General features: G+C 43.9%; 1 protein-coding gene across 1 annotated transcript in view; it reads right to left on the bottom strand.

The window, feature by feature from the left end:
* The window catches only part of LOC118100681 (voltage-dependent T-type calcium channel subunit alpha-1I), a 122,439-nt gene that overhangs the window by 85,926 nt on the left and 20,608 nt on the right, over window positions 1–15,905 (bottom strand). The window contains exon 3 of the mRNA XM_047337885.1: window positions 12,437–12,570. Within this exon, the coding sequence (XP_047193841.1) occupies window positions 12,437–12,570 (134 nt within the window). The remainder of the gene's footprint in view (window positions 1–12,436; window positions 12,571–15,905) is intronic.

Here is a 15,905-nt window from a genome sequence, read left to right as displayed (position 1 = left end):
AACGACGGCAATAAGATGGGATTGAGAGAGCGAGAGAGCCGGAGGGTTTTATCAAGTGCAGGAGATAATTACAGAGTTAGGAACAGAGAGAGACGGAGGCTGAGGCCACTGATGTGCATACACCTGGCTGAGCAGGGGCACGCTGCTCTCAGGCGGAGACGAAGGGTGAGAGAGTTGTCAAGTGGGAAAGTTTCAGGTATTTCACACGAATATTCTACGACGAGATATTCTAACGCTCCATCATAATAAGCTTATTTCAGGGCGAGGTTAAAAAGCCTTCCAGGTGTTTTAAAAAGACCGGGCCAATTATTCGCTCGCAACCTTTCGACCTTTACTTCAGGGAATAAGATCTTTAGAATATTATCTGACAGAAAAATCACAGTGAAATAGACGGAAACATTCAAATTCCCCCTGTTTCCTGGCGTTGCGGTCGGAGATTCACAGTTTTGAAATGGTACGGAGCAAGATTTCAAAGTTGGAGAAGTTGGAGAACTTAAAGACTGATGGAATCCAGGAGGAAACAAGAGACAAGGACAATCAGGAGGAGAATGACGGTGTCCGTTCGTCCTGGGAACGATGGAACATGGGTTTGGGAATAAAATAGATCTGAAATCATTTTGATATAATTATTTATCTTTAGCTTCGACCTGAGACCCAAATTTCTCCAGTGCAGAATTTGCTAAAATAAATCTCTCTCCGAATATGTTTGTGTGGTTTCACAAAACACAGAACGACCATCAAGACGGAACCGTTTAGGTTTCATCAGACCACAGCAGGTCTACGGTAGAAACTCTGAGTCCGAGGAAACTCAAAATCAAATTCAAATCAATCTTCATCGTGTCATTTCATTGAATTAGAAGAGAAAACACATGACACGCAGCATTCTTCTGTGGCACAGGCCAAAGACATGCAGATTAGGTTTAGGTTAATTAGTTAATTAGTCTGTATGTTGGCGATTGTTCGGTGATCTGTCCACTGCCAGGATTGGCTCCAGCTCACAACATCTCACAAATGCAAGATCCTGTATTTTATCCCTCTTATATCATCTAAAACTTTATTCTCTGCTCCCTGCGTAGAGAACCACCTGTCAGATTAGATCACGGAGAACCCACGTCTGTGGTCACCAACAGTTGCGACCGTATCCTGGTTACTCCGCGATCGCTCCGACCTCACTCTTCACGGTCTGTGTGTTGTACGAGCGAGGTTTTATCTGATTTGCGGTGGAGCTGCAGCAGAATCGAGGCTCTGTCGGCTCGTGTCATTTCCAAGGTTACAGTGAAACACCGGCCACGGGAGAGATTCATATTTCATGGCTCACTAAGTCACGTCCACGCCTTATGGCTGATTTAAAGCATGTGCGGCGGTCTGGCCACCGGACTAATGGCAGGTTGCTCGACTGTGAAGAAGAAAGAAAACTGTTCTGCTTCTCGGGAGTTTCACCTTTGACATGACAGAGCAAAACACAGAGAAGCTACAGGTTTCAACTTTGACTCTTTGTTCTGTCGAGCTGGAGCAGGAGGGAGAAGTCTGGGAACACCGTCCGCAACACTGCAATTATATTTACATAAATCCAGGAGGAAGATTCAGACGATCATAGAAAGCTTCAGACCCTTTTCTTAACCATCCTGGAAACACATTGAGAAACAACTTTAACCCTGGAGTGAACGTAAACTGTCCAGGAATCAAAATGTTTCTGATTTTACTTTCTTGGTATCATCTCTAAATGTTTGTGGTTAGTTGGAATAATATAATCATCATTAATCGTGTAGAGGAAATAGTTCATTGTATTTGTTTCTGCTTGATTTGAAGAACTACATTTCAAACAAGACTCTAAAAAAAGCATAATTAAGTGAAACTGAACAAGAGAATTTCTCAGTGTTTGTGCTGAAACCTTCGAGCCCTGAAGCACAAACACACAAAGACAAAGACAAAGACACACAGAGACGTACGATGCTCCTTGTTTATAATGAGATTAGATGAGACAGTTAGATGTTTGCTGCCTGATGCTGTTTCTGCTGCATTTCTAAGTATTCTCCGTTAGTCGAGTCAGTAATCAGTCAGTAAACACAGGAAGCTCCACTCCTCTCACATTTTAGAGAATTCAATGAATATCTCACCACCCGCAACCTTCAAATATCTTCTGATCATTACATCAGTTGTAAATAACATGAAGTGAAATGAATTGAGTTTTAAATTAAATGATCTAAAGTGACATTTGTAGTAAATAAAATGAAAAATTGTAATTTGCAGGTAAAATTGTCATCAAATTTAATTTGTTGTAAATGAAAGAAAATGAAAATTAAATTTATTGTAGACTAAATTAAATTGATAAAATTCTGTTGTAATTAAAATGAGGAAATCCAGAAATTTGTGAGTTTTCATCAGGCCAAGACACAGAAAACACGACAGGTGCAGGTTGTGATGTTCACTCTTTGCTGGTCAGAGCAGAAATGAGTCTCTGTGTGTGTGTGTGTGTGTGTGTGTGTGTGTGTGTGTGTGTGTGTGTGTGTGTGTGTGTGTGTGTGTGTGTGTGTGTGTGTGTGTGTGTGTGTGTGTGTGTGTGTGTGGGATGGGGGGGTGTCGTAATGGCGATCTGTCATTTTGGGCAATTTTTTGCACCAATTTTAGATATGACGGCTCATTTTGTTGAAACAGTCACACGACATGACACAAATCACACACAACAGGCAAAAGGCACTGCCCCTGATACACTCTCGTTTTTCACACAATGAGCAGATGTACAGACAGATAACCTGAGTCTCTCTCTCTCACACACACACACACACACACACACACACACACACACACACACACACACACACACACACACACACCACACACCACCACACACAACACACACACACACACACACACACACACACACACAGTGCTCGGAGCACACTCTGGGCTCTCACAAAGCTGTGTCAAATCAGTCGACAGGGGCGACACACAACTAAAGCACATGTGCCCTCCTGAAGAGTGTTACACAAACTACAACCCCCCCCACACACACACACACACACACACACACACACACACACACACACACACACACACACACACATACGCAGGCTGTCACTCTCAGTCACACGAGTCAAACTAAATTTAGTGTGTGTCTGTGTTTGAGTTACGACTTCTCTCCAGCTCAACAGCTTCATGAATATTTCAGAGGAGGCGCTGGGTTGTATTTCTTCCTCCCGGGTGGAGTTAGACGGGCGGGTGTGGATTCTTTAACCGGTTCTACAGCGTCGTATTTTTTCTTTCCAGAGACCTGAAGGTTCTGTCACAAGACAGCGTGGTGAAGAATTCTCTCAGGAGCCATCGGTGTGTTGTGTTTCTCCAGGGTCGCCCGGCTGGTTGAGGCTTTAAGGGTTGAAGATTATAAGATGTCGACTTTGAAATGCTACACGAGACTCGAATGTCCATCTGAAGTGTTGAGTATAAAATTCCAAAAGGCCGTTATCGTCAGACTACAGAAAAGTTTCCTTTATACATTTTCATTCCTTCAACTTGTTCACTTCAAATGACCATAAACATTTTGCCTTTCAAAACTCACTTTTTGTCAAACTGAAATACGAAACTTATTCCTTTTCTTATCAAAGAAAAACTGAGAATCCCGAAGGACAAACCACAGATGTAAATTAAAGTTAGAAAATGGGATGAAAGTTAATGTTTCCTGTAAAATATGCAAGCTCATATTTGTAATTATAAGCTACACCTGATGCTGGTGGATGATGTTTTGATGATGTGAAATAAAACGTATGTGATTACCGAAGTCACCTCACTTCATCACCCGTCTGCCCCAAATCACAGGAGATCCATCAGGACACGTCACTCAAAACCACAAATGCCAATTTAATGGTGACACTAGAGGAAAAGTCTAAGTTAGCAGGATTTAAACCCTGAAGAACATGAATGTCTGTATGAATATTTAAGGAAATCCATGAAAGAAGGTCACAGAACCTGGTGAAAACCCCAACGGAGCAGGATTCAAACCAGGGACCTTCTCGCTGTGAAGAATCAGAGCAAACCACTGTCAAAAGATGATGAATCCTAAAAAACAATGTGCAGCTCTTCTCTCAGTTTCCGAGGTGGAATCAAACGATAAAAGCTGCTTGGTTGTTTATCTGCTGGGACGTGCAGCCACTTACACAGTTTACAGTTTACCAGCATTAACAGCTAAAGTTCATGTTCTCCAAACACATTGTCTCGACATGTAAGAGCAGAAAGCTGGAGGCTACGGGCGGTTGATGGCTCTGGAGAGTGCAGTGATGCCTCCAAGTAGATATTGTACACATGGGCTGTGTATTGGTCTGTAACAGGCAGAATAAACTAATCTGACAATTACCAGAAAGCACTAAATGTCTGATTTTATGCCACCGGTTCCGATGAAACTCCTTCTGGAGGAGATGGCATCAATTATTGAATCAGATGAATGGATGCATTAGATCCTCTGTCCCAGAAGTGGTTTGCAAGTCAGAGAAGACAGAGAGAGGCACACACACACACACGTGCACACGGATACACAAGCATTCAACACACACACACACACACATACATTTACCACAACTCTGATTCACTCTTTCCCTCCCACTCTCTCCGTTTATCCTTCCCAGCAACTTTTCCACCCCACAAACTCTCTCTCTTCTCTCTCTCTTCCTTTAGTGTCACTTAAAACACAGCTCTGCTCTTTTCCTTTCAGAGCGTCATCGTCTGTTTTCCTCACCCGTTTGGTTGTGTGCTTCTCGTGTGTGTTTCCTGCTACTGTGTGTGTGTGTGTGTGTGTGTGTGTGTGTGTGTGTGTGTGTTGTCTTGCATTCTCACAGTCCTGCAGTGTGTTGTGTGGTGTTAGAGCTTTAATGAGCCACTGTTACACCTCCAGCTGAGTACAGACGCTCATACACATGTCACTGAGTCTGAATGTGTGTGTGTGTGTGTGTGTGTGTGTGTGTGTGTGTGTGTGTGTGTGTGTGTTATGAGTAAACAGTCAAAAATGAGAGCCAGCTGTCGACTGACTCATCTCTTTTCTAACTCACATACACGTCATGTTAAAGCACATTGTTCAGTAACTTATTAACTTAATATTCCCGAACTATAAGAACTATATCTGCTCGTGTTCTCAGGTCTCATCGATGCTGCCTTTTACGTACGAACAGTGGAACGTCCACTTCAAACGATTTGTAACCACCACTGCCCACATCTACTTCCATGCGTCCATGACGATGGTGATGCGGTTGCTAAGCAATACATCTGCTCGAGTGTGCAGAGTTTATGAGATTATGACCAAAAACAACCAGGGTAACGTGGAGGAGGTTGGGAACATGTTAAGAAAGAGGTAAAAGCTGCTGTTCGATGGTGAAGTGAAGTCATGTAGACGCCTTTGGTTTCTTATCAACTGTTAAAGTCTCCAACAGGTCAAGAAATGTTGGAATATTGTCCTTGTGTCTTATGGTCGTCTTACTTGAACTATTGGCTATACTGCCCCCCCCCACGATTTCCTGTGGTACTTCTCTGTTTTGTCCGTTTTTAAGCTTTCAGAAGACAAAGTGCACAAATATGCACAAAATGAAAAGAACGAACAGAGCCTTCGTTTAGCAGGAGCCTTTACTGGGCGGGTTCATTACTCATTAGCTTATTAGTTTCTCTGGTTTCTCTTCACTTTATGACTAAGGACCTTTTGAACCCATGGAAACTACTCCTGTTATCAAAACAACCCCCCCCCCCAAAAAAAACAAAGGAATCAGGGATTTTAAAAACCGCTTATTGACGTTTTCACTCTTTAGGATTAACAACAAACGAGCTGGCGCTCTCTTCCCATCGAGGCAGCAGACTCTTCTGTTTCACTGAGTAATGACTGGATGATGTTCGGCCTGATTCAGCAGCAGCAGCAGAACAGGACGCTGCATTCACTCCCATGGGAATCAGAAGTGACGCAGTGAGCAGCAGGTTCTTCTAAATGATTTGTCTAAAACCAGAGGCCTGACAATCAGATGCAAATTCCTTTATCTACCAACAATAATTCACCTGTATTACATCTGTCGCCACCCTGCTGCCATAACTGGAGATCCTATTGATTTTGAAGGTGGGACATTGGGACGCGGCAGACGTAAGAACAAGCCACAGAAGGTCAACGCTGGAGAAAACAAAGAGAACCACAGCTACAGCTCAATACCACAGGCCGACCCTGCATTAGTGAGCGTCCCACTGGACACACTTTGTCATTTCACAGGGAACAGCAACAAAAACTATTTCCAGAGAAACACAAGCTTATCTCTTCTGGTTTTCCACTTTGAATCGATAACAAAAAACAAAACACCCAAATTAATTGAGCAGTGATATAATAATAATTGGATGAAAAGGGATGTTTGTGCGTATGTTTGTCCTCATTAGACATAATCAGCTCACTTTATATGCAATATTGTTTTATACCGGTTGTTTCTGCTGTGAAAATGTCTTGAACTGTATTTACACCTGTGGGAGGCTCGCTTGTTAAGAAACACCAATTGTTCTTTTCATCTAGTAAAGTTTCAAAATCATCAAGTAGGCAGATGACAGAGAAGAAGAAGAAGAAGAAGAAGAAGAAGAAGAAGAAGAAGAAGAAGAAGAAGAAGAAGAAGAAGAAGAAGAAGAAGAAGAAGAAGAAGAAGAAGGTCCTTCACAATAAAATGTGTTGCAATGCACAGTCGGTAAACAAAGGAAAATGTTGTGGTTATTTTCTAACTTCATTCAGGAACAGGACCAGTTTTAAAAACTATAAGAAACAACAGAACATTTAAATATAGATCTGCCAACGCAGATTGGGATCAATTATGTTCCCCCATCTGCTCTCTTCACCGAGCAACACAAGGTTTGGCAGCTCCGAACATGGGAGGGAGGGGGGGGAGCTGAGATTCATATTAAAAACATACGTTGGATTTTCACAGGACTGATCACTTACATACGAACATATGAATATAACATAAAAACACAGCATATAGAAACAGGTGGCTCAGATGTAAACAATAAATAAATATAGATTCACTAACGTAACAACACTGTGAGACTCTAACTCAAAGTCATATCAAGACCAAATCAACTTTTTTCATTATTCTGATTGCTTTATGTTTTTATATTTAAATATTCATAGCTTAAAAAAAACAACTTAATCTTAGCCTTTAATGTTCATGTATTTTTCTTTTTTATAAAGTGAATTGTGTCATGTGCTACAGTTTGGGCATGTCCCTGCTTCAGCAAACCTCGTTAACTCACTTGCCTTTAATTGATTAGTTAGGACTTGAGGGGCAGATCAACAATTATCACTATGAGTTGTCTGATGACGTTTCCAGAGCCAATAAATTCTCTGGCTCCTCAAACCTTGTGGTAACTTTCAGCAGCCACGTTCTGCCCTTAGCTTCTGACTGAGTGTTTGAAAACGAGGCTGGTTGATGCCCACAAAGCAGGGGAGGCTATGGAATAGTATTCAAAGAGTTTCCAGCTTGACATTCACACTGTTCGAAAGGCCAGTAAGAAATGTCAGTTAAGGAGAAGTGTGGAAGTGAAAACCACACGACGACCCCCCCCAAGCTGAGCTGACACAGCAGTGGTGGTGCATAGTTTCACCTGTGGAGCATTGATGCACCAACAGCTGGTTTACAAAGGAAAGTGATCAGAAGGAAACCTCACATTGGACCTGGACAGAAAAGTCAATCGCTCAAGTCTGCAAATCAGACTCACTGCAGATGTGTTTGCAGAAAAACTACTGGAAACATTGCATAGATACGTAGAGGGAGGAAATACTCCGTGGAACAAGGGATCATTTGTCCCAGTGGTGGTTCTCTCAACAGATGAACTACTGTGCATTGCCCATCATGAGCCAATCATGCAAGCAGCATCTATGACTATAATAACAGAGGAACTGTAGAGAGCAATTAGCTGCCCAGTGAAGAGTGTTAGCAGCTGCACATGGACAATGTGCAGAGCAACAATTGGCTAAGTGAGCAACAGGACTCCTGATTGTCATTCATACCATAGGTTTGATAATTCATAGCAATCCGAGCAGCAAATGTGCAGATATACGAGCTGTGACTAATACGCTTTGATGTCCTCTGCTATAGTGCAGGTTCATTTTTCACGCCTTCTCTCTGAAACACATCAGTGTGTCGTCGGCTCTGCTTCCTGCTCCCTCTGCTGAGGGTCGGGGACGGACACAGGGCGAAGAGGAAGAGGGGAAGAAGGACTGAATCCCCAGAAAGGACGTGTGTCAGAGCTCGTAGGTAGCACACACCCCCCCTGACGACACACACATTCAAACTGTAAAGCATCCACATGCACACGCACAACAACAAGTATCATAAAGGATCACAGAGTCACATTCTACTCTCAGTGGCACAAACACGAATACGGACTGAAACTTCAAATATTGACCTGAATCTGTTTATGATTTCCAGTTAACAGCGAGTCAGAAAACTCGTTCTTTCACTGTTCCCACTGAGGTGGAACCCAGCAGATGATTTGCTGCTTCCAGTGCAGTTTCACATCAAGAACTATTTCCACAAGCAAACCTCCAATCTCCTCATGCAGGCAAACGGCTTAAGTCCTAATATTGAGTAATGGCAGGTGCCAACACAAAACGATCCCATCACTATAAAGCCTTCTTTTGCTTCATATGCTTTATTTCTCTCTCTCTCTCCCCCCCGCCCGCAGGCAGTGGCGCAGCGCTGCAACAAATTAAGATCAGTGTCACTCACTGGAAGTATTGTTATTACTGCAACCACACGCTAAGAGCAGCTGAATATATATAATCACCACACAAAGGGAATCTTAATGTGGATGGACAGATATCCTATGGCCCCGGTTCCACTGTGCACGACGGAGCTGCCATCCCTGCCTCAGAGGAGAGACTCATTACATCCAGCTTGTTCTTCCAGGGTTTCCCTCACGTGAGCAGGTTTGACTCCAGAGCACAGTTTGTGAAACTGATTCTCCTTTGCACCCGAACAACTAATTCTCGAGTTCTATTTCGCAGTGCGCTTGTTTCCTGAAGGTGAGTTGTTTACACGGCCGGACCCTGGAAACCCGCCTTGACCCACAAGAGGCTGCGGCTCAGGGGTAGAGCGGGTCGTTCACTAATTGGAAGATCGGAGGCTCGGCGTGTCCTTGGGTAAGAAACCGGTGGGTGAGCCGTCACTGTGTGAAAGTATGAGTGCTAAAAAAAAGTGCTATATATAGAAGTGCTGTCTGACTGCGTGTGTGAATGAGACTCTGGGTGCTTTCAGTGATCATTAAAACTAGAATCCATTAACCAATGAAGACAGGAAGAGGTGGGAAACAACAGCAGCTGCTCCGAGGGCTAATTTCAAATGAAACATCTTCGAAGGTCTTAAAGACACAATGAGGACTGAAGCTTTTGGTGAGTGACCATCACCAAAAGTGGCTCTTGTAACTCATACCTGAAGCTGCAGATCAAGGGAACTAATGCAACGATGCTGATCATAACTTTAAAAGCAAGGAGTGGCTAAACATTGTATATCTGAATTCATTAAAACATAGTCACGCTCTGGTATGAATTCCGTTTAGATGAATTCCTTTTGAATTAATATTATCACAATGTCAGATGATTAACAGGCTTTACTGGGTGTGGGGGCGGACATGGGCAACAGACCTGATCCGGGCTACTCTAACGTCGGCCCCCAGATTTGTTCAAAACACACAGTGACAGTGAGCAACACGGAGGAACATCAACTGACACAGCAACCAATGAATATCAACTTCAAATTCCTACGCAATTAAGCGTAATTGTCCTCATTGGTCGACATAGCAACTATCCAGCTGCCTCAACAACACCCAAGCCAAAGAGACGAGAGTGTCACAACGCACAAGGGTAAAATATGTGAGGCTCTCAGTCGGAGTTTTGTTTACCAGAATTAAAAAATGCCAGAAATAGTAGGTATGCAGCAGGGGGGTCTACTGCTCAACTCCACACCAGGTCCCCACACACAAACACACCCGTAATGTTCACACAGCTCAGCAGAGCCTGGTGTGGAGCTCCCGCTGCTCCCAATCCCTTTCCTGCAGCTCGCCTACTGTTTGTTTTTGCAGCACACTAGTTCCCAGGGGTGCAACATTTTATCCCGCCCCCTTCCCGTCGCTACACGCGCCGCATGTGGTGGATGTAAGACTGGGGAGTAATTGGTGGTGGTGGTGGCGGTATCTCTCCGCAGCGGCGCGCACGGAGCATTGAGGTTTGGCGCATGGAGACGACAGATCTCCTTGGCTGCTGCTTAAAGGATGATGACTGAAGGAAAGCCAAGGAGAAGGCAGGGGAAGACAGAAGAGCCCGAAACTGTCGGATCAGAGGGGAGAATAGGACCAGATAAAACATTACTAGAAAGCAAGATGATGGCAGTGGTGGCTTCTAGAGCCCGGGGGCTGGAACAGCTCACTGGTGGCTGTGGAAATTTATGGAAAATCTGAGGAAACCAGGGCGGTAAAAAGTGAATGAAAAATGTTCACAGTCCCCCAAGGGAAAAATAAGAAGGGGGGTGAAGAGCGGAAACGAAAAGGCAGAGGAAGGAAAATGTGCAAGTCAAGTTAAAAATGGGGATGAAGGGGGCAATGGCAAAAAACATAATAGTAATTCATCTAACGCCGGAATATATACATTTTAAGTGCAAACGTTTTCTTTTGATGCAATATTTAAACAATTATTTGAATCTTGATTAAAAAATGAAGATGGTGATTTTATGTTCTCATCAGGGATTCTTGCAGAGAGACGATGCACCTACAGCGGATTCAAGCAAAGTTTGTGGCGTGGACAAACGTCTTCTCGCACCTGAACGTCTGAACCAAGGTTTGTGTTTTTGTTACGTTGTTTAGATTTGATCCAGTTAGATTTGGTGTCAGACAGCAGTATCACCACCAGTATCACCACCAGTATCACCACCAGTATCACCACCAGTATCACCACCAGTATCACCAACTTAAGGCGCAGTACACTAATGCACCAAAATGTCCACGTTGTTTAGACATTAAATTGTTGGAGGCGAAGACGAGTTTCTTTTTCAGGGAATTTCCCAGGCAGGTAGCCTCTTGAGTTTTAGCTGACAATAAATATAAAAAACTAATTATTGATGTCAACATTGAAGTATTTTAATTCAGCTAACAAACGAGTAAACAGCTTTTAATAAATCTCCATGTACGGAGAGTGAAGCAATTAGTTTACAGCTAATTGGTTTATTTAAATGATGAGTTGCTAATGATGATTACGCGTGTTTATACAGACATTTGATCATGTTGCTTGTGATTATTCCTCCATGTTTGTCACGTGCACAGAATCTCACAACTATGATGTTAAGATGTAGGGAAATAAAAAAAAAGCCTGAGCAAACAGGAAACAAGGATGTGAGACTAACGCAGCATCAGCAGGGGGCGTCGTCATCTATGAAGGGGATGTGTTTACTGAGGGGGCTACTCTACATGTTAATGATCTCTCGGGAGCACGAAAATGATAGGATGCAACTCAACTGTTTTCATTCATCAAATCATGTTAATTACTTTAATTTTTATGAGCCTAAGGAGATAACGTGGTGCAGCAGCTTCGGAGATAAGCTTGTTTTTTCGTTGTTTCGTTTTCACTCACCGAGCTTGTGTTCTGTTTCTCTCTTGTAAAACTGGTAGTTCAGCTGAATGCCTCCCGGTGTCGGTCTTCAGAGAACGCAGAGCTCTTCTATTATTCCTGAAACCAGTCGAGTGAAGGACGAATAAAAGATGAGGAGTCATCGAGGGAGAGAATATTCAGGTTTCCCTCAGAATAAACAGGAGCTTAACTGTAATGATCAACGTTTTCCTGACAGCTGGTGTGATGTTTGGGGGCAGTAAAAATCAATTACGGTATTTTCTAGTCTTAATGACCCCTCAAATCTGGCACTTGTCTATCACTGGTCCCATTGACACACTGACAGCAGCCATCACGGGGAAATCGCCCAAGGACCCTTTGACAGGCAGACCGGCGGATCCGGGAATTCAACGACCGACCTTCCAGTGGCTTTTTGTCCAGTTTGGAGGAGCTGGGGGGTGGAGCCTACACCTGTGTCCTGCACCCATTGGACGATACTAGCTAACATGCCAACATGCAACAGATGCAAAACTAGGGAGATACGAACATATCTCAGGATGAAGAGAGGAGCCACACACGTAGAAAACATCGTCAAAGACGTCAACCTGGAAAGACGACTCCAGAGATTCCAGAGCTTTTGGTGATGAAGGCCGATGCCAGTGTGGCTGTGCTGTAAACAAAAACATGTGACTTCCACAGCCGGATCTAATGTTTACTCTTCATACTGGGATTTATCCTGTGAATTATTTAGATTTGGTACCAAACCCTTGACAGAAACCCTTCCACTGTTCACACTCCGACACACAAAGGAGAACATGATGGGAACGGGGGGGGGTTCCTCACCCTGCCATGACGATGAAGAAGTCCAGGCGATTCCACGTGTCCCCGAGGTAACAGCGGCGACCGAAGATCCCCAGGGCGACCATCTTTATAACCATCTCCATCGCGAAGAAGATGTAGATGAATGCGTCAAAGGCCTGAGAGAGGGAGACAGAGCAGAGACAGAGACGAGGTGTCAAACGGGCAGAGAACGTCCTCACTTGTCTGAGCAGCACAGACTGACGTCCATTCATCTCTGTGAGCGCTGGACTCAGATTCTGGTTGGACACACGAAGAAGGTTGGAAAGACTGGACTGAAATGTGTCGTTTCAGGTTTTGATCTAATATAATGTTATAATTCCATTATTACTGCAGCCAAGAAGTTTATGTTTTCATCTTTCTTTGGTCATTAACAAGTTTTATGCCAAAACCACTCAACAGATAACCATGAAACTTGAAAGGATTCAGTGTGGGTCAGGGAAGAAGCCAGTTTGGTGCAGATCTGGATCAGAGGGTAAATCCAGGATTTATTGTTGTTCTTTCTTAAACAAAGCAACGTTTTTCTTGAAGAATGGTTCTTAAAGAACCTACAGGGAACTTTTCTTTTTCATCGATTTTGGCGTCTCTGTGGACAAAGGCAGTCGAGTTTCCACCGTCTGCTGTCGTAAAAACCTCAGACTGGCCAACGTATCTAAGATATACTGCTGTAAATGGTTTTGTCCGACCCGACCACAGAAGAGTTAATAGAAAAAGACAATTTCCTCCTCGTTCGTCTCCTTCGCTGCTGTAAAGAGGCAGCGATATAAAAAAAGAGACAGTTTCATAACCAGCTAAAAACTCCTTGTAGTGTGTTTAATCAGCGTGTGCAGTTTGGTGCGGATAGAAAATAAAAAATCTGGTTTCATCAGGGCTTTGATGGAGGAACGAGTTCTCTGGGTGCACTTCTCGTTTTAAAAAGGGGATTATTGATTTACTTGAGACACCTTGAAACGAATGGGTTAATGACAAATGAGAAAAATCCCCCACCTGCTGCTTTGAATGTGTGTGCACACGCTGACGGGCTCATCGCGCCGGCTGTCAACAACATCCAGTGGCAGGAAGGAAACGTTGCGTCTGCTCGACTCATCTTTATGAGCCGTTAATGGGCCTTTAGTGCTGAAGCCGAGATGTGCAGGCTTCATGTCAGGATGGATTCGGCAATGTCCCAGTGACTGAATCCAAGTGACTGGTCGTCCTCCCAGCGGGTCCAGACGTTATGCTTTCATACCCGTGAAGTCTGAAGAGCCTCCAGCACTGAAAACTCACTTTTTTGTTTATTTGTCAAGGTTGTGAGGCCTTCAGTGAACTTTCTGCAGATTTATAGCAGAGTTCTGGAAAGTCCACTTCAGGCAGACATCAGATTTGAAGGTTTCACATAATCTACCTTCTGTCTTGGACCTTTGTGTCAACTTGTTTCTGTTGTATGAACTTTTTATGTTTTAAACTTTCACCTTGTTTTCTTTCTTTTATTTCCTGTTTAATTCTGAAGCTTGTTTTCTAGTGTGTCTCACTCACTTTACAAATTCATGAAGAAGATTGATAGTTTTCACTGAAATACAGGACGTGATATCAGAGTGTGTCTGAAATAAAGGGACAAGATCTCACTTCCAGTAAAGGTTCAGGTTGCGGTGGAGGTGAGGTGGAATCCTCCCCTGCACCAGGACACCTAGAGGGGGTTACATCTGACCCTGTATCACCCTATCAAATATGGATATGAAAGGTTTCTGTGAGTTTGTCTCTCCTTCCCAGACTTCTCTCAAACTTTCACTCCAATTTTCCCCCCACAACTCCATGATGCTCTTGTATTTCTAACTCTACAATTTGATCGTCTTTTCTTTTTTCTTCCCCCGACACTTTCATATCTCCACCTCTCCCTCCTTCTCTCGATTAAACCTCTGTTCCTCTCCTCCTTCCCTCCCTCCCCCGACCTTCCCCCTCTCCCCAGTCGAGTAGTTTGCCCTAAACAGAGGGGTAATGGAAAATAATTTGTTTGAGCAGTAATCAGAGATAAGCCCCCACCCCCACCCCACCTCGCTCGGCTTTAATCGAGCATCTAATTAAAAGAATAGAAAAAAAAAATCCAAATAAATCAAAGATCTGCGCTTGCTAATGCGTGTTATTGCTGTTGTGAGCAAAAAGCCCAGATTAGCTGCTGTTCTTTCCTGTGTTCAGGGGGATTAGAGATGAACTAACTCGCTTGGCAATGCCTGTAATTTGATTTTATAACTGTAGGCAACGCGATCTGCATCCGAACTGTCGATGTGGATCTGTGTGTCGTCACTAAAGCTCCCTGCTGCTGGAAAAACTCCTTCTCAGCAGTTCCTGGAGGTGTGTGGACGGAACGGCCCAAAGTTTGTAACCTTGACCTTTGTCAAACCACCGAGAAGGTCGAGGGGGCAAACTTCTGCAAAGTTCACGGACACAAGGGAGATGAAGATTTCACCGGCTGTCAAAAAAAAACGTTCCTCTTCTGACATTTCCACAGCTCTCAGTCCGTTTGGCTTTTTTCAGCCTGTCTTCTCGTCTCTTTCTTCACTTGCATCTCTTCGATTCTGCTCAATTGTTTTGTTTTCCAATTATACCACAAATAGGAAACACTGACAGTGTGAGATCTTAAAACTAAAAATAATATATCAGCTAATATGAACAAATATCTTTTTATGGGTCCTTTAAAGTTAGTGAACTGTATGATCTGGGATTGATCATTTGAAGTCAAAACCTTGAACAACAAGAGCACAGCCTCTTCACGGTTCCTCGACCTGGAGTTCAGCGTTTAGCATGTTGGAGAGTATCGTGGGTTTGTGAACAAAGTGAACACAATCGCCTGATGTTGATTCTCTTCCATGTTGTGGTCAGTAAGACACAGATTTCTGCCACTCTGGACTTTCCAGGGGTCTTCAAGTCCACATTTGTCCGAGCTCACAATGCAGATTGTTCGGCGGAGGCACCACTGAAGTCGTGGTATTGAACGACGGATTTTCTAAGAGGAGTGTATTGACTGTGGCTCTGTAGCCCACTAAATCCATGCTGGTATTGAATAGGGTCCATAGATACTTGGAGGAGAAATTCTATTAGGTCCAACTCACCAGCCCCCCCCCCCAGGGAGCCGAATCAATCCACTGTGTGCGTTGGCTGTTGTATGAAGAGTGTGCTGCCTTGTGTGTGTGTGTGTGTGTGTTCGTGTGAGAAACAGGACGCCGGGGTGATTCAACAAGCGCTTCACACCGACAGACCCAAGACATACGTGCACACGCTCACGCACGAATCGTACACCCACTCAGGCCACCTTTGACATAAGCGAGGAGAAGGGATTCTTCTTCAGCTCTCCCCGTCTTGCCAGATGACGAGGAAGAGCTGCCAAGGTGCCGTACGTGAGAAAGTCATGCTCGCTGCACCATAAAGACCACATGCTAGCAAGTGAGTCACAGCGAGGAGCTGCCGGCCCCAGCATGGG

The sequence above is a fragment of the Hippoglossus stenolepis genome, chromosome 2, assembly GCF_022539355.2.
Source record: "Hippoglossus stenolepis isolate QCI-W04-F060 chromosome 2, HSTE1.2, whole genome shotgun sequence".
NCBI classification, from domain to species: domain Eukaryota; kingdom Metazoa; phylum Chordata; class Actinopteri; order Pleuronectiformes; family Pleuronectidae; genus Hippoglossus; species Hippoglossus stenolepis.
The sequence above is the reverse complement of the archived record's forward strand: the minus strand, read 5'-3'. Positions and strand labels throughout refer to the sequence as shown.